The 22,144-nt window shown below is 42.3% G+C and overlaps 1 protein-coding gene across 2 annotated transcripts in view; it reads right to left on the reverse strand.

Moving 5' to 3' along the window:
• The window catches only part of BSN (bassoon presynaptic cytomatrix protein), a 253,500-nt gene that overhangs the window by 16,692 nt on the left and 214,664 nt on the right, over window positions 1-22,144 (reverse strand). For both annotated transcript variants that reach the window (XM_060765755.2, XM_060765756.2), the window contains exon 5: window positions 10,468-17,292. In XM_060765755.2, the coding sequence (XP_060621738.2) occupies window positions 10,468-17,292 (6,825 nt within the window). The remainder of the gene's footprint in view (window positions 1-10,467; window positions 17,293-22,144) is intronic.

The following is a 22,144-nucleotide window of genomic DNA, read 5'->3' on the forward strand; positions in this document are numbered from 1 at the left end:
ATAAATGACCTTGGAGGGCTGCATCCGGCCCCCGGGCCTTAGTTTGAAGACCCTTGCAGTAGAGGGTATTAAGATGCCCACTGCAGAGCCATCTTAATTGTTTTGAATTTGGACGGAAATCATGTGGCCTGTAGATTGCATAGCAAAAGTATATGCCTGTCTTCATTCCCCCATTCTCAGAATAATTACAATACCTGGTGTCTTGTTTGCCTCCATAACAGTAAGGTTGGGGGTTGTGTGTTGTGTTTTGTTTTTTTATAGACCTAGGACCTATTACTACCTATGTGAAGTCCAAATAGTTAAGAAATGTACAGGTATCAGTGTAAGCTATATTGTATGGTAAAAGTTGAGGGCTATGAGAGAAAAGTGCGATAGTGGACAGGAAGGAACAAAAGATGTCTGAAATAAATGGAGGCTCAGCCACATTGTAGACAAGCCTCTAGTTCTGATGTTTTATCATAACTAGATGTTTTCTCTAGACACAGATTCTTTGGATGTGTATGCACTGGTATAATCGGCAAACCCATAATATAGCCAACCAAGATCTTTTTTCTTGGGTGTCTTGGTTTTTAGGCCTGTTCCTGGAGTTATTTGGGAGACTGATTCAGAAAATTGCATTGGATAGTTTTTTTTAAACTTATGGTTGAATTTATAATGGAAAGTTTCTATAATAAATCTGTGCTTTTTGTATGAAATAAGGAGATTTTCATGTAGTACATTTTAAATGTTTAATATGTTTTCTTCATGCTTAAAAGATATTAAACACTACATTAAAATATCCTGTTTTTATGGGGGAGCAGAGTGAAGTGTGGTACATAACATATTTTCTGTATATCACAAACCAGAGCTGATAGGGGAAAACAGGTGCCATTTTTTTGAATCAGCAGGTCAAACATACCCAGAAACAGGGCTAGCATATGAGGCACCAAAATGTGTGTTGACCAGTGAATCAGTCCCGTATCAAAGGAAGAGAACTATTGAATCAAAGAAAAACAAAATAAATGTGAAATAAAAGGGAATATAAACTGGATTTAGTGTAAGCTCCAAATCATGAAACCTGCCTTTACTACTCAGGGACTAAGCTTAAGTATGAGTCTGCTTCTCTCAATTATTTTTGCACTTTCTTGTGCTGAACATTTATAGTTATGTGACTGAGTATGCACTGAAGGGATTTTTCCCTTTTCCTCTCTGAAAGGTATCTGTCATATAGACAAATACATATAACTGGCTCAAGTTTTCTACACATCTCTACCTGGGAAGAGTTTAAAATCTAATATAAGAAATATAAATTAGCAATAAGGCAAAGGGGTGCAAGCTGAGCAATATGTTTTTATAAATATGAAGATAAACAATAAAATTGTTTTAGATATATCAGAAACAGGAAATGAGAGAAGCAGTCAGATTTGTATTCAAAGATGTGAAAGGATTGTCCGTGGAGGATAGAAAGATCATAAAACTGGACTCTGAATTGGATTTGGGCTTGGTTGAATTTTAATATTTATAACTGTTGTTTTTATTTGATGTTAATCTGTTTTGTACTGTTATTGTTTGTTGCTGTTGGCATCTAATGGTTGCCAGTTATAAGCCGCCCTGAGTCCCCCCTCCCAGGGGTTGAGGAGGACAGCATATCAACATTTGAAATTTGAAATAATAATAATAAACATTTGCATCGTTTTCTTTTTCTGTGGAAGATTCTGAACAGGTTCTCATGATGAGGGAGCAAAAACTTCCTTTCTGAAATCCAGTGCTAGATGAAGAAAGCCAGCCTCTCATCTCCTTCCCTGTCCCATGAATCTTTTTTGTCACCTGGAGCTGTGACAAAATAGGTGGACTGGGAGTGAAATATGCAGGAGGCACTAGACAGGAATCCACCCTACTTTCCACCATGCCCCCAACTCATGGAAAGCAAGATTTAGACTAGTCCTCTGCAAGGAGGCATACATACTATTTTAAACAAAGAAGGTAAAGAAATGAAGTTGTTCTTCCCTCATTAAGAAGATCTCAGAGTTACCGTCCTTGATCTGTTATGAAGATTGCCCTCTTAGGATTTTGTCTGGGGAACATTAATGTTCATTAGATGTGGCAAGATTAAGCTCTAGGCTAATGAACAACAATACAAACATTTAATTCACTAGGTCCAGGTGGTATGCATCCAACGGTTCATTAAAAGACCCTAAAATATAAAACCCTTCACCACCCAACTAAAATGTGTATGTTGTCATTAAAACAGGATTCCTTATCAATGGATTGGCCTGCAAGATAGACAACACCTTTTTTTTAAAAGAGAGAGGTAGAGAGAACTTTCAAGCCTATTTGACTTGGTTAATTTTGCACAAAAGATTATTAAATGCTACTATTATTCAGCACATAGAATAACAAGCCCGAATGAAGAAGAGTCACTGTGACCTTTGCAGTGGACATGCTTGACTTACCTTTGGGGCAGTTCATTGGCTTTCATGAATCAGATTTAAAAGTCTGCTTTCTTGGATACAGTCTTTCTCTAATACAGAAAAAGAGACTAGAAAAGTCTTATTTTTCAAAAAACCACATCTCCCCGAATCCTTACTAAATAGGGGTGTTTTTTTGGGGTGTCAGGAGTGACTTGAGAAACTGCAAATTGCTTCTGGTGTGAGAGAATTGGCTGTCTGCAAGGATGTTGCCCAGGACCGCCAATCTTTCAGTCAGCAATCCTGCTGGCAGAAGAGTTAAACCCATTGCGCCACCAGGGGCTCCTGTTAAATAAGTGATTTTGGAACTTATAGTTCAAAAGAGTAACTACCTCAATTTCTGCGAAGAAAAGCAGTTCAAGTTTTAAAAAGTATAAATACAAAATTCAAAGTACAATTAAACAATGTATAAGTTAAAACATTAAAAATTAAAATTGATGAGAAATCTCTATGCAAACACTTAAAAAAATCTTATAATAGCACTCCACAATTTCAAGCCCAAGCCCATCCATTGATAAAAGCTTGGTGGCATAAAAATGTTTTGATCTGCTGCTGGAGAGAGAGCAAGATCATCCTGACCTCTCTGGGTTGGGTTTGCCAAAGTCTAGGAACAGCCACCAAGAAGGTCCTCTCCTTTGTTCCCATAAATGTTCTCCAGACAATTTTGGAGTTCTAATTGGCTCCTAAAAGAATTTTTTTTAAATAACCTGGCCCCAAGTGATGTAACACTTAATAGATCAAAACCAGTCCACTGAATCATGCCAATAGAGTTGTTACAACAAGGGAGTTGAATGCTCCCAGTAGCCTTCCCAGTTAAAAACCTGGCTGCATGCCTCATTAAGGGGAAAAGCAAACAGGGGCATCTAGAGTGTATATTAGAAGGAACCAGTGTTTATTCAACTTGTTCATATTTTTTCCGGGTAACTGGATAATGCCAAAAGACTGTCAAATTTGAAGATGAAATCAAATTATTCAGAATGGGGCCCTAAGTGGATTCTAATACACTTCCAAAGGAGCTCTCCAAGCAGAGTGAGAAGGCAAAAGATAACTCCAGAGGAAAACAAAGATGAAATTGAGTGCCTAATGAAGTGCAGAAAGCTCTTGCTAGTGGGATCAAGACAGAAATGAGCAAGGAAGAGTATATGTCCCAAATTGAGGGCTCTTCATACTAGCAGTTCAAATCAATTAATCAGCTATTCTTTTTCTCCCTCCTTAACAAAGAAAATGGCAGGGAAAATGAAGAATATTTATCAGTAGGGAACAACATCTTCATAAACTATCATAAAATTTAGTGAAAGTGGTAGAACATTACTCATCTCAAACCCTTGTCTGAAGCCCCAAGAAAAATGCAAATATATTACAGAAAAAGAAAGAAAGTGATTAATGTTGGGATAAAAATTCCAACCATATTGATGGAATCTCTAGTGGCTACACCTAGCCAGGAAAGAGCCCAGGACTTTAGCGGATAATAAATGAAAACAAGAATTCAATGAATGATACAATTCAGTGTGGGGCAGTAGTGAGAAAATAATAATAATTTTGCATTAGATAAAAGATACAAATAAGAAAATGGATAGTTATTAAAATTATTAATGAATAAAATTATAATAAATTACAAATGTAGCACATTCATTGCAAGAAAAGTTAAGTCAGATGAAGCCATTTATTTTTTAAAAAATGACTACAAAATCTATTATTATACCTAGGGTGCACTTGTTGATCTTATTTCAAAGGTAGAAGTTGATTCTAAAGTGACTACAGGATTGCACTATACATTGATTATTGATATAAAAATGAAAATTATGAAAAATCCAGAGAAGACAGCTAGAAGTTATTTTTCACCCTATCTAAAAATGACATCTCAGGGTCATTATTGATGCTTATTGGCAATAGATTCAAGGTGGATGAAAAAAAGTCATACACTACTGAATTTATGGAATGTGTCCCCGCAAGATATGATCACCATTGCCTTGAGAGCACTGACCTAGATGAAAAAGAATGCTATTCCATGGAAGAGGACTGAATGAGAGTCAGTGTGGTGTAGCAATTAGAAAACAGGCCTGGGAGTTGGGAGGCTCAGGTTCTAATACCGACTGAATCTTGAAGCTTAAAGGGTGACTATGGCCTATTCTCACTTAGCCTGATCTACCTCAGGGGGCTCTTTTAAGGAGAAAGGAAAAAAGCCTCACATACCATTTTGGGCAGTTTGGGGAAGAGTGGGATATATATGTTATTGATTGACACACTTATGTATAAGGCAACTTCATGTATAAGCTGTGGGCAGGTTTTGGGGATATGACCCGTGGATAAGTCAAGGTTCATTCTACAGAGAAGGGAAAGCACCGATGATGCCTTGGTGTGTGTCAGCTATCCTTGGTAGCTGCCATTGAGATTTACCTGCTGAGGCATTCCAAAAGGCCAAAAGCAGTATCACAGCAGAGAGAGTACAAGGGGTCGGTATTTCTTTTAGGTTCTTGCTTTTTGCCACTATACTCAGGACTCTTCCAGACAGGTCCAAAATGTGGGATCTGTCAGGGGTTTACCTGAGGTATCCAAATAATTCCTTGGGTAAACCCGAATTAATACGGAGTAATTACTCCAGATTAATTTGACATCTGCAAAGATCAGGATCTTAATGTAAGGTCCGGATCTTTCCAGGTGAGGGCCCTGTGGAGAATGAATCCTGGGATTGCTTCCGCGATTCTGAGAGTCAATCTCCACTGTGATCCTGGCTCCTCGGCTTCCAAGAGCCTGAAAAAAGGGGATGGCACCTCCACCCTCCTCTCCCAGCCCCTCATTTCCCTCCAAAACTTACCTGACGGGGCCTATCTGCATGCTCAGGCCCTTCTGGTGAAGGGCATGAGCATGCAGATAGGCCCTTCAGATAAGTTCTGGGTGTTAATTGGGGGCTGGGAGAAATTGAGCCACCCCTCTAAGGAAAGCCTGGGATTTGGGGTGGATGCGAGGCTTCAATTTGGGGTGGGTGTGAGGCCTGTCCAGAAGGACTCTTAGAGAAGGGGATGGTTCCTTTTTTGATAGAACTAAGGTACAGTACTTACACTGACCCTTGGATAAGTCAACCCAGGTTTTTGGGGTTGATTATTTGATGAAAAATTCTAGATTTATATTTGAGTATATAGGATAAATGAGTCATGGTGAAGGTCTAAACTGAAACTTTGTGTTTAGATGATGTGTGCTTATTGTGTGCCTCCAACCCCTTTCCAACTTACGACGGCCCTAAGGTGAACCTTAGGGTTTTCTTGGCAAGATTTGTTCAGAAGTGGCCCAAGGCCGAGACAGTATGACTTGTCCAAGGTCATCTAGTTGGTTTCCATAGCTGACTGGGGATTCAAATTCAAGTCTCCAAAGTTGTAGTCTGACACTCAAACCACTACACTGTGCTGACTCTTTCAGAGAATATGTGTTTGTGTGCCTTCAAATTGTTTGTTGACATTTCATGGAGTTTTCTTAGACAAGGAATATTCAGGTGTGGCTTCTTCCTCTGAAATATAGCCAATGGCACCTGGAATTAATTGTCCACTCTCCATCCAAGTTCTAACCATGGTTGACCTTGCTTAGCTTCTAAAATCAGAATCTGGTGGCTTTAGAGTATCTAGGCCTCTACCTTGAACATTATGCCTACTTGTAGAATTTTTAGGACATCTATTTATCAACTAAGAGAAATAGGATATTAAACAGCAGGCCTTTGACTCCATCAAGCAGGGCTGTTCTTGGATTAGGATGAGTTTTTCAACAATTCCTAGAAAGCTAGGAAGCATAGTAATCTTTCTGAAATTAGCATCTCTCCAGCAACCACTATGAAAGAACCTTATATAATACCAGTTATCAGCTATTTTTATCATCCAAGATTCATAGTTTGTTAAGTGCACTGAAGAGCTGGTGTTCAGGGAACGAGGGATTTTACCAGCTTCTTTTGATGAAGAGAGCGGAGATACACTGCCTACAGGGAGATGCACAAGTGCCTTAGTAAGTGGTGATGTATGCACACACACCCAGGATGTAAACTGAAGCTAGCCTTTTGAAACCAAATGGAAATGCCCAGGTTTTAACTGTTGAGGAGGGCAGCCTTCCACAGAAAAGTTATTCAATAGAATGAGTACACATGGCATAAAGTTGATCTGTTTTTGTTATTGACTTTAGTAAATCTCAGGTAATTATTTAGTTAAACTGAGGGACATCTTGTTAAGACCCAAAAGGGGAAAATAATAAAGCATGGTGCCATTTTATCAAAAAGTACACACCATGGCTTTATCAAAAGTATCTACCAAACAGCCTCACAGCCAGCCTGCAGTATGGCAAGATCTCCAGGTAGGCAGGAAAATACTGGGAAATTCCAGATACCATTTGTGACCAAAACATACATACAAATCAGCAGTCATTCCAAATCTGTAATTAGCAAATACCTTTCATGATTAATGAGAGACACTTCAGTCAGTGCAAAATTATTAGCTGGGAGACATATAAATGTAGGAGTGAGCAGACAAACCAAGTGAGTATTATTAAAGCTGTAATTGAGCATGCAAGCACAACTCAGGCATGTTTCCAGAATGCCTCAGGTTCACATATTTCCATCTATTCTACCTTGTTTGCAGATTGCTCCTTTTAGTTTTGTGGCTTACTATAGCCATGGTTTGCCATTGTATCAGAACTGGAACTAACTATGCTTGCTTCCAAACAACTACTATAAAAACATGTTTTAATGTTGACTCGCCAGTCATGCACTGGAGTAATCTTGACTAGTTCTGAGCATACTTACCACTGATTCAGACATGATAAAAATTAGATTTCTGTAGGGTGGGGAATCCATGGTACCCCACTCCAGATCAGCACCACTGTTTCTGGCACATGGCAGCTAATACTCTTTCATCATAGAAACTATGAAATGTTTGAAACAGCAGTCAAACAAATCAAGGAGATGCCAAGTTCTTGAATCATTTGGGCAAACCCAGAAAATGAGTGATGCTTCTAGGGTTATGGCAAGACAAGAGCAGTGAAGCTGTTTGTTTCCCAGTATACACTTTAAATGTGTAAGCAATTGAGCTGTAGCAGGAGAGCTGCCTATGGCCTCATCTGCTAATCAGTATGTGAAATTACGGGAGAAACTGCACACACAGCACATTGGAACTAACCCTGCACCACATCTCAGCATGGATGTTCAGCATCGCAGTTTGATTTTTATAACAGGGGACACCGAGTAGCAGCTATTTGTGAAATATCTTGACAAACTGTATATAACCTGCTGTTTCAACCTCAGTGATGTGAACTCTGAGGTACAATTTTTTGATTTAGCTTTCTGCCTTGTGATGCAGTCCTGAAAATTACTAGCAGCACAATGTTAACCTGTATCTCTCTCAGTCTCTTTAAAAATGCAGCAACAACAACACAAGTTTCATACAAGAAATGTGTGTGTTCTATATGTTATATGGTCTTTTTATTCATCATCGCTTCTTTTAATTTGGAACTAAAGTAAGAGCTGTTGGTATTGTAAAAGTGTTTGCTTCACTTTTTACCACAGTTCCCATTCTTTTCTTTAGGCTTTTAAATATTGTACAAAAATTTCAGAACACAAGGTTTCAGTGTGATTTTTGCTATCAGGGTTAAGCTTGTGATCTCTCAGGCGAAGGCATATAAAAGTCACACTTGGGCAATTATTTTTGATTTTCTGTCCTGTTTGGAGTTCTGCGGGTTCTCTCAATTTTGAGTACATCTGGGATGTAAATCCTTGTTTGCCTCATTGCCATGTCTGAGTACAAGAAACCACAATTTTGTTGTGACAACAAGATGTTTTTGGTCAGTCTTGAAAGTTCTCACAGAGAACAACTTCATAAATTCTTAACACTTCATGAATGTCACAGCTAGACATGACTGCTGCTTTGCTGCAAGAAATTATTGCTTATTCTTTTGCTGGAGGTGAGAAATCTCTCAGGGGTTAACAATTCTCAAGGCACCTTGAGTCTAATTTTTAGAGCGTGTCAGGGTAAAAATTAATAAAAATCTTAGCAGGGGACATGTATCAAGACAGTTCGCCTTGACAAGAACAAGACAGCAAGATTTCTTCAAATTTCCAGTCACACTAAGTCAAAACATGTAAGAAAAAGATAGGGAATAAACCGGGAGAAGAAGATGAGATAAATCCCTTAAAATACAACTATACATTCTCTGCCAAGTGCTTATAGGATAAAGATATTGAGGAGCCAATATCACCTTAAAGAGATTTTGGGGTTGGGACATTTTAGCCAAACATGGAAAGTCTGCAAGGAGAAGATGCTGTTGGTTTAAATTTACTTTAAAATTCAGGTGGATGCCTATGTTGTTCTGCAACTTTTTTTCCTGGACTTTGTACAGCACTTTGCCCAAATCATCTAGGATCAAGATTTTCAAGCATTCACCAATGATACCTCCTCCTCCAATCAACATCAATGCCTGGCAACAACTAATAACTCTCTAAAGGCTTGTCTGTATGTTTGTTTGCTTCTTTTTCTATTGCCCATTGTTATTAGTGTGCAACAGCAAAAGAAATGATTATCCTGGTGCAGGATGCAGTCCCAGGTGTCAGTTTACACCTAGAGCTTTTGCCAGTGATGGTAGGAAGTTGTCTTCATGAATCAACTACCATGAACAGAGTGATGGAAAGGTTTGTAGAAGATGGGCTGTGCTGCTCTCTTCATAGGAAGGTCCCTCCAGATCCATAAAACATTTACCTATCAACTGCTTGTACCCATGATTGGTGCAGTCACTTGATAGGTACTAGATAATTTGGTATTTTATGGGGGGAGAAATGAAAGGGAATGACTTGGTAACATTACAGTTTACGAATTCTAGAGAGCCTTACTTTTGCTGCCCCACTTTCTCACTCCACCCCTTTCTCGGATGATACACAGAGTTGCTGCTCTAAAAATGCATCTTTCTTGGACTTATGGGACCACTTTGGGGAAAGAAGTTTAGTGTTGCTCTATTATCTATGGCAGTAAAAGATTTCATGGCTATTCCCACGTGTATATATTGTTTTCTAATCATCTAACAAAACTTCACAGTTAAATTTACAGCAGAGACTTGTCTCTATCAGTGCATTTTATTGCCACTAGATGGCAGAGAAAAGAACTCAGCTTTACTTCTGTGCCTCCATATGGTTTAAAGATGCAGAATTTGATTTTGATTGCTTTCAGTATCTGGCAGCATGCACAACAAAGACTATAAATGCATATTAAAGAGAAAAGGAAACAAGAGTTAACTATAAGGAAGAAGGCATAATGTAAAATAGAGAGAACTGAGTTTCTTAAGCTAATGAATTCCACTATATATCTCTTGTGAAGATAAAGATGCAATGCCATTCAAAACTTGAGTAGGCTCCTAAACACCTGCAATGTTGCATGAGAAAGGCAAGTCCTCCTAATACCTTCAGGTTCTGGAAGTTTACCAGTATGTATTAGAATGTCTGCGGTGTCTAAGGCCTCTTAAAGTGAATGAGAATGGTGTGAAAGTACTTCTGGTACTCTTAAGACTGACACTCTTTAATATGTATCAGAATGAATTCTAAAAAACTGCAGTGTGTTAAGGTTAAAAAAATCCTTGCTGTTTGTAGGTCCATATTGGCTAATATGGACCATTTCCTCACCAATCTTAAAACAATGTTATAACGGATATTAAAATGTTTTGCCTTTTAAAATCAGAAGATGGCCAATCTGCCCAAAGCAGGGATGAGAGAACGTGACTCATTGCTGATCTCACATTTGACTAAGTTATATTCATGAAGAAAATTGCAAATTTGGATTCAACCTGTGAGTCTGGGACCTGCTGCGACCATTAAGAATGATATGTCTGTCTCTCCCAAAATCAAAAGCAGCCCCCTTCGGTTCTTTGACTGCTGCATGGTGGCTCATATAGCCATTATTTGACAAGGCAAAGATAAGTACCAGGCAGCAGAGCTTAGGGACTTTGAAAACAGATAGCCAAAAATGTTATAATCTCATCCAATTTGTCAGACAAGCAGCAATCTTACCTGGCTGCCGGGAAGCAGTGTGTGCTGATACAAAGAGAACCTGTCTTTTGCAGCTTCCTCTGATGTTGGGCTGATGGGCTTGGGATCAGATAAGGACCTCTGCATGGTTTTGATAGGGCGAGGGAGAGTATGCTGGCGCTGGGTGGAGTCAGCCATGAAGTGCTTCTGAGGGGTCACATGGGCCTTGTTGAGCCTTTCACTGGTTGTGAAGGATGACTCCAGCAGCCGATGTGGAGAGAGGGGAGAGACTGGAGAGTAGAGCACCTGGGGTGACTTGGGAGGTTGACGAGACACCAGTTGAGACAAGGAATCTGTAGGCAGATGGGACTGGTAACCAATTTCAAGGGGGTCAGGCTTTTTCTTTCCCAACACTTGCTGTCGGACTGAATGGGGATCCAGGGGTCCCGTACTTACAATCTGGAGGGTGGAGGAGTAAGGCGAAATTGTTGTAGGCACAGTGAGCTGAGGGACTACAATGCCTGGCTGGGGCTGTACCTCTGGCTCGGTCTGACAGGCCAGGCTTTCTCCTCGGTGCGTCTTCTCAGGGGCAGAGATGTATCTCACAATTTCCACCTTGGGGTCAGGAGTAGTGATATGGATAGAAGGGGACACTCTGTGTAGCTGGTCAGGCTCTGTCTGGACTGAGCAGTCACTGATGGTTTGGATTGCTATGCTGGCCATGCCTTTTGAGGATGAGTCTTGTTTGTTTTCTGCATTTGAATCAGAGTGCCGTGAGAAGCGGGAACGTCGGCGCCTCACAGGCTGTTCCCATTCGGCATTGTCTTCCTCATCTGTCTGAACACTGCAATCTGTGCTGCGCCGAGTACGGCGTCGCCGGCTTGCATAAAGACGCTCCTCACCATCCTCCTCATCAGTCTGGACACTGCTATCTGTGATCTTCTTCACAATGTAGGGTTCATGACCAGGCTCCTTATCATAGGCATCTCGGAGGCGTGGCATGGAATTCCTCTTCTTTATCCCTCGATTCGTTTCCCACTGTTCTTCCGTCTGTAGAGACATTTCAGAGGCTGAATTGGTGAGAGGCCTCTGGATCCCTGGATAGCGGGGTTGTGCTTGCCCATCTGGGGCTGCAGTCGCTATGAAGGCTTGGTTTATAGGTGGCCAGTACTGTCCATTCTGAGCGAGGGTCCTTTGCATTTCTACAGGTATCTCTGAGGTGGCCTGGGGAGGCATCCTTCCTGCTGGGTCACTTACTGGAGGAGGAAAGGGGCCCTTTTGCCTCTTTTGTTCTTCCAATTGCTGCTGCAGCTGTTGCTGCAGTTGCTGGATCTGCTCCAACTGCAAGCGTTGCTGAGCCAGTTGCTCCCGCTGCAGGACAAACTGGGCCTGGCGTTCCTCTTGCTGCTGTTGCAAGACCTGTTGCTTGATAGACTGTAACTCCTGGATCTCCCTGTGCATCAAAAGTTGCTCCTTCTCTCTGTGTCTCTGCAGCTCCACACGTTCTCTCTCCAGCTCCTCGTGCAGCCTCATTTGTCTCAGCTTCTCCAGCTCTACCCTTTCCCTTTCCATCTGCAGGATATGTTCTTGTTGCTTCCTCAGTCTCTCTTCTTCCTTCTCTTTTTCCTCAGCCCCTTTGCTTGCAGCACTGGCCTGTGGTGCTTCTGCTTGCTGCTTTTGGATTGACATTTGTGGTGGAGTCTGTTGCTGCTGTTGCTGCTGCTGTTGCTGAGGCTGTGGCTGACTGATGGTACTCTGTGCTCCTGAGGTTGCTACAGGTGTCTCTTCTCGTGTGCCGGTCCCTGTTTGTTCTGGCCTTTGCAAGCCAACAGCAGCGGAAGCTGAAGGCTTAGAAACTGGTACTGTGTTTGCACTACTGGCAGCAGTGCTGGCTGTAGTGGTACTACCAGGTTTTCCCAAATACATTGGTGTTTCCATTACAGATGATGTGGGAGCTGCTGGAAGCCTACTGGGTGCTGGATATCTATACAAGCCTTGTGTTGCAAGGGGCATCCTTGGAGCAACTAGAGGCACTCTGGTCAGGCTGGCCAGAGGGACAGCTGTGATACCTGGACCATAGGGTCTATATAGGCCTCGGAGCATGGGCCGCAGTACAGAAGCTGGCTGGGTGGTGATGGGCAGAGTAGATGCTATTGGCGTATTAATGGTGGAATAAATCATGCCATCAGCAGCTCTCACAGTGGCTGTGGAAGGGAGTGCTTGCCTGACAGCTCCAAGTCTGGTAAAATTGTATTGAGGTAAGTTGCCAAAACCTGGGCGAGTCTCTGGAAAATTGGGGTTATACATCATGTTTGCTTTCATGACACTCTGCTGACCACCTGCACCTGGTCCAGCACCAAGTCCTCCATGTCCATACTGGAGAAGATCTGGGCTGTTTGCATGCCTGCCCCCATACTGGTCCATGGAGTTGAGTGCTGCACACATGCGGCTGATTTCCCGAGCTGTTGTAGCACTATAATGAGCCAGGCTAGCTTCTTGGAAATTTGCCATATCCCCTCTTGGTGAAAATCTGTAATCAGAGTAGATATTTGAGGCTGAGCTGTACCTTCGCAATGGGTATGAATGGCTTAGTAAATCATTGGGTTGTCGGAGATCAGAGAAAGAACCATACTGCAATCCATGGCCCATGTAACCTCCATCAGTAAAACTGTGGCTGTACGAAGGTTTCATGGTTGTCAAATCCACAGCCGAATCCCCAGCAAGGGAGTGGAAGGGCTGCTCTCCTTTAACTGAGTAGTAGTTCAAACCCATTTCGGAAAGGTTGGTATCTGACATGGATGAATATAGTCTCCCAAACAGGCCATGGGGATAGAACCTGTGTTCTTCGTAAGGATTAGGGCCTGGTGCTGACTGCTCTCTATAAGGATATACCTCTGACACCTCCTGTTCTCTCCTTCCATAATATGGGCCACTGGGTTTGCCAGCATGAGCTGGATCCCCAACATTTTTCTCTGGCACCTTGGAAGGAGGGTTAAAAGCCCCAGTGCAGCTTCCTGCAAATGGAAATTTGTACACTACATCACAGCATGCCACTTGACTTTCAGGCTTCATCCCTGTGAGATCCAGGGCATTGGGAGGAGGTTCCTCTTTGATCAGTTTTGTGATGGGGCCTGCTGCTATATCCTCCATTTGCACCATCATCACCTGGGATTTCTTACTTGTGAGGGCAACTGGAGGTGCTGGGGTCTTCATTTCCACTGGGATCCCTCTGTATACTTCTGCACTTTGATCCTGCGGAAACTGTCTGGGAATGGCACTGATAATACTTTGTGCATTAGTGGTCTGAGTGATCAGAGTATCTTTTTTCATTAAGGATGTCATCTGGTTGGGCAAATTATACCGGGCAAACTTGGCCTGCTGTGGACCTGCAGCTTCCGGCCGGCCCACTGAGGCAGCCATGTCAGGACCGCTTGTAGCTCCTCTGAAGGTGCCGGTTTGTACTGCTTGCTCTACCTGTTTAATTTGTGTGAGACAGACTGGGCTTCCTGTCCCTTGACCAAAGTCCATCCTGTTCTGAAAAGGGTCTCCATAGACTGCAGGCTGCTTTGGTTGAGACACGAGCATGGAAGATGCAACTGTTATGCTGACTGTGGTGGCGGTGCTTATGATAGCATGGGGCTGTTCCTGAGCATTAAGATTGATAATTAAGGGCTGGATGGCTGTGGACTGCCGACCAGGTGACTGGTCCATAGTGAGGCAGTATTTCCTACTCTCGGTAGCTAGGGATGTGAGATCCATGCCCTGGTCTGTTATGATAATTGGGGCTGACTTTATTGCAGTTCTCAAATCTACAATGTTACTACCAGGTGGCCTGGGTCCAGGTTCTACTCTGGATGTCCCAGGTATTGAAGAGATTCTACACAAAGAAATGTTCTCTGCAGGCAGGGTTCCCCAGCTGTATGTACCAGGAAAGCTGTCAGCTGCAGCAGCAGGGCTCTGCACTTTCTGCATTGCAGCAGTATAAGCAGAGGCTCTTTCTAGTACTGTTTGTGCCTTTGTGTAAGTGGACTGCAGCTGCTCTTGCTGGAGTTGTGCTGCATTGATTACTGTCTGGCTGTAACTGTGCACTGTTTGCTGGCGACCTGGTTGAGTTGGTGATGAGGCTGGTGAAACAGAAGAACCAGAACCAATTGGCCTGGTTTGAATAGCCACATCGGATGCTAAAGTGATGACCATAAAGGGGGCTTCTTGAGAAGACTGCTGTCTGGCAAGGCGAGGGGAACTTGATCGGTGAGGGGTTTGTGTTCCTTGAGCTACCATTGGAGAAGATGTCAATACAGCACTAGTAGTTGGGACATCATAGGAGATAATTGTGCTATGTGTTTGGGTGGAAAATTCAGCTGTTGATTTTGCTTCCACGCCTGAACTGGTTGGCATCCCAACCCTTGGAGAAGAACGAGTGGGACTTTGGGTAGGAGAAGAAGGGGAAAGCGGTGGGCTGGAACTTTTGTAGAAAGAATACATTTTAGGTGTAGACATAGGTACATTTGTTTTGCTCTCGGCCATGCTTTGGAGTTTCTCTCTTGCTGATGGCCCACTCATCTCTGCCACATTTTTGACCCTGGAAATATTTTCTGTTTGAGAGCCATAATTTGCTGTCATTTTTGTTTGACTATAACTTCGGCTGGTGGTGGACACAGGTGGTGCATCTGAACCACTCAGAGATGGAGTACTGTAGATTCGTGGCGCACCTGCTGGACTAGAGACAACAGTGGTGACTGGGCTCGAGCCTTTTGCATATGAATAAGGTGTTGTTACACTTTTTGAAACTGAGCTAGGTGCAGAACTAGGAAGCTTTGAATGCTCCTGGCTCTCTTTTGCAAAATGCTGAGTGACTCTTACATCAGGAATTATTCTGCCTGTGGTGCTTTCAGTGGAGGAAAAGGAGACAGGAGCAGACAGCTGTGTAGGGCTTGTCCCAGGAGTGAGTGGGCCACCTTCATAAGCACTCTCTGCATTCAGAAACTGTTTCTCTTGATATAGGTCTTCCCTCCCTTTTTTCTTTACTTCCTGTTCAAGAGTCAGATCCAGAGAAGAGGACTGATGCATCCTAGAAATATTCTGTGATGTCTGCAGGATTTCTTCATAAACTGCCCCAGATTTTGAAAGCTCATTCTGATAATCAGACTGAGAAGAATCCATGCCCCGATTATCATAGCCGTAATCATCTATGTACTGGTATTCAAAATTATTCTGACCTTCTGAACTACGATAACCTACTTGCTGGAAGGTGCTGCTATAGGAGATACTTTGTTGGGATGGTTGCTGCTTTTGGAACATTTCTGCCTTCCTCATCATCTCTTCATACGCTTCTTCTGCACTCTTCAGGGGCTTGCTGGAGGGGTAAGCAGAGCTAGCAGTTTTTTCTGTTGGTGAATAGAGGGACATAAATGTTGGAAGATTGTACTCACTGCCAGATTTGTATAACTTGGAAGCAATGACATCAAACCCTTCTGCTTCTGAGTCAATGGAGGGTGAGTATTCTGAACAGGAAGATCTGTGCAACTCTTCCATCTCAGCAGCCTGCCTCAGCTCCTCAGTAGGTGAAGCATCTTCAATAGGAGACAGATTGCTGGGTGGTGTTTTCGATCTCTCTCTCCTCCTCTGAGCCCTCAGCTCTTCTTTGTCTCGTTTTGTTTTACGTGCAGTGCTTCTGATCCGCTGCTGTTCCACCTCTCGCATTTTTTCCTGCTCTCGCAAAAGCTCCTCCTCCTCACGTAGCTCCTCTTCCTCAGAAGAATCTTCTATGGTTGGCAGTAGAGGCCCATGGGAGCGATGCCGGGCTTTCCTCTGCTGCTTAACTTCTTCTAGTCTCTGCCTACGGCTTGGGCTGCTATCACTATCCTCCTCCAGGGAAGAGATGGAGGTGGGAGAGGTGCCTGATGTGTAGCTGGGAGTTGTTGCTGGCAAGGTGGAGGAATATTCCCCCCTGGATCTGTCTTCTGGGGATCCTGTTAGACTCTCCATCTCCAGTTCAGGTTCTCTGTCTAGGCTGATGTCTGTCTCCTGGCTAATCTCCATGTCTCTGCCATAGTTGTTGGTGCTGTTTAATTCAATGGTCTTGAAACGGCGTAAACCTCCCTGAGAGGCAGTCATGTCATCTCCCTCAGTACTTTCAAGCTCTTTTCTTTCCTCCTCATATATGCTTCCAGAGCTGTGAGGAAGGCGCCTCTTGGATGAGATTTTTTCAGAGTCAGACTTATGTCCATTTTTTACAATGCTGTATTTTTCACGGTCATATTCTTCCTCTTCCTCCTCTTCCAGATTATCTTCTTCTGCACTCATCTCCAGGAGCTGCCTTCTCATGAACTCTTCATCGGTCATCTGAGGCTGCTTGACTTTCTGCCTAGTTGGCAAAGGCGAGAACCCTCCTTCACTGCTGTCTTCGACATAGTCATGACGTAACTTGCTGCCAAATTCATCTGAAGACTCCATGCTCTCCCTCTGTTCCCTCTGGTTTTCCCATTCTATAGAGTCTTCATCTTCTTCCATGATGTCTTCTAGCTCCTCATCTGAATCAAAGGCTTCTGGAGTGATAGAAAGAGACCGAGGCCTCTGTCTCTGTTCCTCCCGTAACTCATGGTATGATTTCCCCCTGTCACTTGACTCTTGGGTCAAACCCTTTGACTCCAGTAGAGGACGCATGCTGCTTTCCAGCTTAGTGAGTTCAGAAGGACTTGGAGGGCTGGGCTCTGTAATTCCTGTTTCGTTTAACTGCTCTCCTTCTTGCTGCACTAAGCCTGTGATTTCACTCTGGGAGCTAGAGATCCCATCAGATGAATAGCCAGTGTCACTCAAGCTTTGGGGACTGCGGGACAGGTCTGAGGGATAAGGCTTACTGGATTCCTACAAAGAGAAGAAAAGAAGGAAAAAACCCATTAAATCTATTGTAATGGACTAGTGAGCAATTTTCTTGTACAGAGTTACAACAAACCCGTAGAAGCAGTTAACTTTGACATTCCCAGAATGGCATTTCTTGTTAAATGTATTCAAGTCAACTTCAACTTATGGCAATCATATGACTGAGAGACCTCCAAGTCATCCTATCCTTACAGACCCAGTGCCGTGGTTTCCTTGATGTTTCTCATATGTTTCCCTTAAAATTCCAAGCATGAATAATTGCAATATATCAAGAGACGAAAGTGTCACCTGGAATTGTGGTAAAATTTTATAACTCATATGGGAATAGTTCCTAACTTCAAGGAATATTAACAAGTAATTTCTTCTTATTTTCATCCCATTCTATCCCTTGCTGTTTAGATGTCAAAAAACATATGCAAGTTTTTATGAACTAGCAGACTTGCAAACTGGCATAAGAGAAGTATCACAATGTGCAACATTTTTAGTTAAAGATACTTCACTGCTAGGTTAATATCAGTGAACCAAGAAGATCAAACCCCTTCCAGACCCATTTACATTTACAAACGAGTGAAGGAGTAATTATCAATCAGGTCAGTTCTTTTGACAGTGCTTTCATTCTGAAAAATATTATTTTTCTCAGCATCCAAATGAAAATAATTTGTTACTGCAAAAATGTTACTTTCCCCTACACTATGATAGTAAATTACTTTTTTCTGATTGATTGTTCTGATAATAGCTGATTATGCATAGTAAATTCTATATATTTTTTAAAAATCTTATTGTCCCACCTTACACATTTTTTTCTTAAAAAACTGAGGTTTGTGTGTAGCTCAAATCTGTAATGGAGACATTGCTACTAAATTTCAAAGAATCTATTTGCTGTGACAAATCTTGTTTTCAACAAGTCCCTAGGAACCATGTTTAAATATTTGAATGGATGTCACATCTGCTCTGTTTCTGCTGCTCTGGAGACTACAACACGGAGCAATTGATTCAAACTGCAGGCAAAAAGATTCCACCTAAACATTAGGAAGAACTTCCTGATAGTAAAAGCTGTTTGGCAGTGGAATATGCTGCCTTGGAGCATGGTGGAGTCTTCCTTTTCTGGAAGTTTGTAAGCAGAGGCTGGATGGCCATCTGTCAAGAGTGCTTTGATTCTGTGTTCGTGCATGGCAAGGGGTTGGACTGGATTGTTCTTGGGGGTCTCTTCCTATTCCACGAGTCTGTGATTCTGTCGCATAAAAAACTTCTCTGAAATCCAAACAGTGGCTCTTCATTTTTCCAAATCTGTGTTATCAGCTTCCATGCCATGGGCTGAGATTTACAGTACACTATTTTACTGGTTGGTTCCTTCCTTTTCAAAAATGGCCATCTGGTTTGCCCAAGGCTGGTCAGCTCCAAAGTTGTATGCTCAAGCCATTTTCATTGCCTAGAGAAAATGCAACTTTCCAGTTTGCAGTGAGGAGGAAGAACATCCTTGAAATACAACCAGTCAGTAACTGAAAAGCACTTCCCTGTCTGGAGATTTGTAAAAGAATCTTAAAAAAAAATCACACATCTCCCTAAGAATGTATTTAAACAGTGACATTTTTTATGTGTAGAGACACTTTTGACATTTTCTAGTATGGAAGAACAGAATCTGCTCACACACTTGCATTTCAGACTTGAGAAGGGGCCATACCAAATTTTCAGGTAAATGACCCTAAGGATTTGAGGGCAACTCCATACTCTAGAGTAAAATCATGTCCATGCTTGTCTTTGGAAAATACTTTCTGTTGGCAAGCAGCATTCCTGAATACATGTGGGCAATTCCTGTGCTTTTTGACCACATGTTTGCTATCTTTCTTTTTTTTTTTGAAATATATAACATGGCAAATTACCTAAACAAAAAAGAAGACTTTTATGTTGCAAATTTGATCAACCTACACAGCACATCATACAATGGATGAAAATTGCAAAAAATTACTCATGCCACTTTTAAAGATATTCTTACCTCTCATCGGCATTATAATTTAGAAAGAAACTAGAGAGGCCAGCAAGCATGCCTCTCTTACATAGTAATGCATCTCAACAGGACCCTTCATCATGTTTTAAAGCTAATCATAAACACAAAGGGCTGTTAGGATTTCCTTAATAGCTCAGGCCAAAGTCTATCACATCTGACAACCTGTTTCCAATCTGCATCTAGTTGTTAGGGGTATCATTCCTCTGATACAGAGATTTCATTTGGCCTTTATGCCCAAAAGTCATTGAGGGCAACATTGATCGGACCTCACCTCGAAAACTATCTCCAGTTCTGGATTTTGTCAAGTTAGAACATGTTCAGAGAAGGGTGGGCAAAATTACCAAAGGTTTGAACACCAAGCCCTATGAGGAACAGCCGAGGGAACTGGGTATGTCTAGCTTGGAGAAAAAAGGTCTGAGAGGAGACATTATATCCATGATTAAATATTTGAAAGGATGGTGAGTGGGCAATCTTTTTTTCTGCTGCTCTGGAGACTAGGACACTGAGCAATGGATTCAAAAAGGAAAATTGAATCCAAATCTTGTTTTCAACAAGTCCTTAGGAACCATGTTTAAATATTTGGATGGATGTCACATCTGCTTTGTTTTCTGCTGCTCTGGAGACTAGGGCACAGGGCAATGGATTCCAATTGGAGGAGAAAAAAGATTGAACCTAAACATTAGGAAGAACTTCCTAGCTGTTTGGAAGTGGAATATGCTGCCTCTGTAGTGGAGTCTTCTCCAGAGGTTTTTAAGTAGAGGCTGGATGGCCATCTGTCGCAGGGGTTTTCACTGTGTCTTCCTCAGTGGTAGGGGGTTGGACTGGATGGCCCTTTTGGTCTTTTCCAACTTTATGCTTATATGAGCAGCATGATTTTGTGTAATATAAAGTCCTTTTTAGTTTCATGATGAAATTGCCATATAAATGCAGCTTTTGATACCACCCAGGCTTCCCTCCTGTCTGCACAAAGTCCAAGGGAGTTTCCTTCACTATGTTGGATTCCAGCCTTGGATCACAAAGCTTCTCATTCAAGAATTTTTCCTGCCTGTTTCCATTTGGTTATACCCATTTGCACTCATGAAAGGAATTGATTCCTAAATTACAGCAAACAGGGAAAGGTTTATAGCCCACAGAATTAGGAAGGCATCCATGTCTGGGTTTTTCACATAAATTTTTCCTCTTTCAGCTCCCCTCACTGTGAAACACCACATCCTCCATGCCCTCCAACTCCAGGAAGTCTTGGATGACCCACACTTCCTTGATCCATTTCGAACTGGCTTCAGAGCAGGATATGGAGTTATTGCTATGGTTGTTTTAGTAGATCATCTCCGTCTCAACAATGACAGGGGGAGTGTGTCCCTGTTGGTGTTTCTAGACCTTTCAGCGGCTTTTGATACCATCAATCATGGTATCCTTCTGGAACGCCTGGAGTGGCTGGGAATTGGAGGCACTGTGTTGCAGTGGTTCCGGCTGCACCTCTCAGGGAGATTCCAGATGGTGGTGCTTGGGCATAGCTGCTTCTCAAAAAACAAGGTGTTATATGGCATCCCACAAGGTGCCATTCTATCTCTAGTGCTTGCCATCAAGGGTCTTAATCTGGGGATGGAGATATGCCAACCAGTCCTGGATGGGGTTACACTCCCCCTGAAAGAATGTGTTCACAGCTTGTGTGTGCTCCTGGATCTGTCTTTCCAAATGTCAACCCAGGTAGATGTGATGGTCAGGAGTGCTTACTACCAACTTTGGCTGATATACTAGCTGCATCCCTTCCTAAATTTAGAGGACCTAAAGGTGGTAGTGCACATATTGGTAACCTCAAGGTTGGACTTCTGCAATGCGCTCTGCATTCAGCTACTCTTGGACTAAGTTCAGAAACTCCAGCTGGTTCAAAATACATCAATCAGATTGGCTACAGGAACATCTAGGGGTGAGCATATTACACCTATTCTAAAGTCACTCCACTGGCTGTCGATTCGTTTTTGGGCAAAATACAAGGTGTTGGTTTTGACCTTTAAAGTCCTACATATGGTTTGGGTTCGGTCTACCTACAGGATCACCCAGAGGATCTTTTCATTGGCTGCCCCAAGTCTGGAAAGACCTGCACGGAAGAGCTCCGACAGCTAAATTAGCTGTTGGAATTTAAAAATCATCTAAAAACCTCTCTCTTCCAGCAGGCCTCCGTATCCTGCTGAAAGCATGAATTTTAAACTCGTGTCCTGTGTTTTGGTCTCTGTCCTGTGTTCTTAATGTGTCTTTTATAGAAATGCTTTGATATGTATCTCTTATGGAATTGCATTTTAATATGTGTGTTTGTAGATTTTTATAGTATTTGTGTGTTTTTGACTGTGACACTCCTTGAGGCAGAGGAGTAATGGAGAGAGGCATGAGAGAGCAAAGTGGGCCTAAAATATACCATCAGACCCTTACCCACAACATATTGCCAGAATCTTGGACAAATAGTCTGAATATAGCTATCTAGGTGAAATGCCAGAGTGATTTGGAAGTGCTATATTTCCCCATCCCCTTTACACACAAAAGCAACTGTACTTAACACAGAACGTGGGTGTTATCCATATTTAGCAAAAGCTGCTATAAAAGCAATTATGGTCTGAGAAGCTCAGAGCAATCAGGTCTTTTTAAAACTGATATATATCAGGGTCATCTTCCTCTTTTATGTAAGGTTTTTGTGCTCATCTTTAGAATACAACATCACGAGCTACTTATACCCTGGCAAGACAGCTGTTTCCTTGTTTTTGCCAGAATCCAGGAAAAGAGCAAAAGTGGGGATGTAGTGCCTTGTTCCAGCCCCCCCCCCCACACCAATGCATTTAC

This window comes from Anolis sagrei, chromosome 2 (assembly GCF_037176765.1).
Source record: "Anolis sagrei isolate rAnoSag1 chromosome 2, rAnoSag1.mat, whole genome shotgun sequence".
In the NCBI taxonomy this organism is placed as follows: domain Eukaryota; kingdom Metazoa; phylum Chordata; class Lepidosauria; order Squamata; family Dactyloidae; genus Anolis; species Anolis sagrei.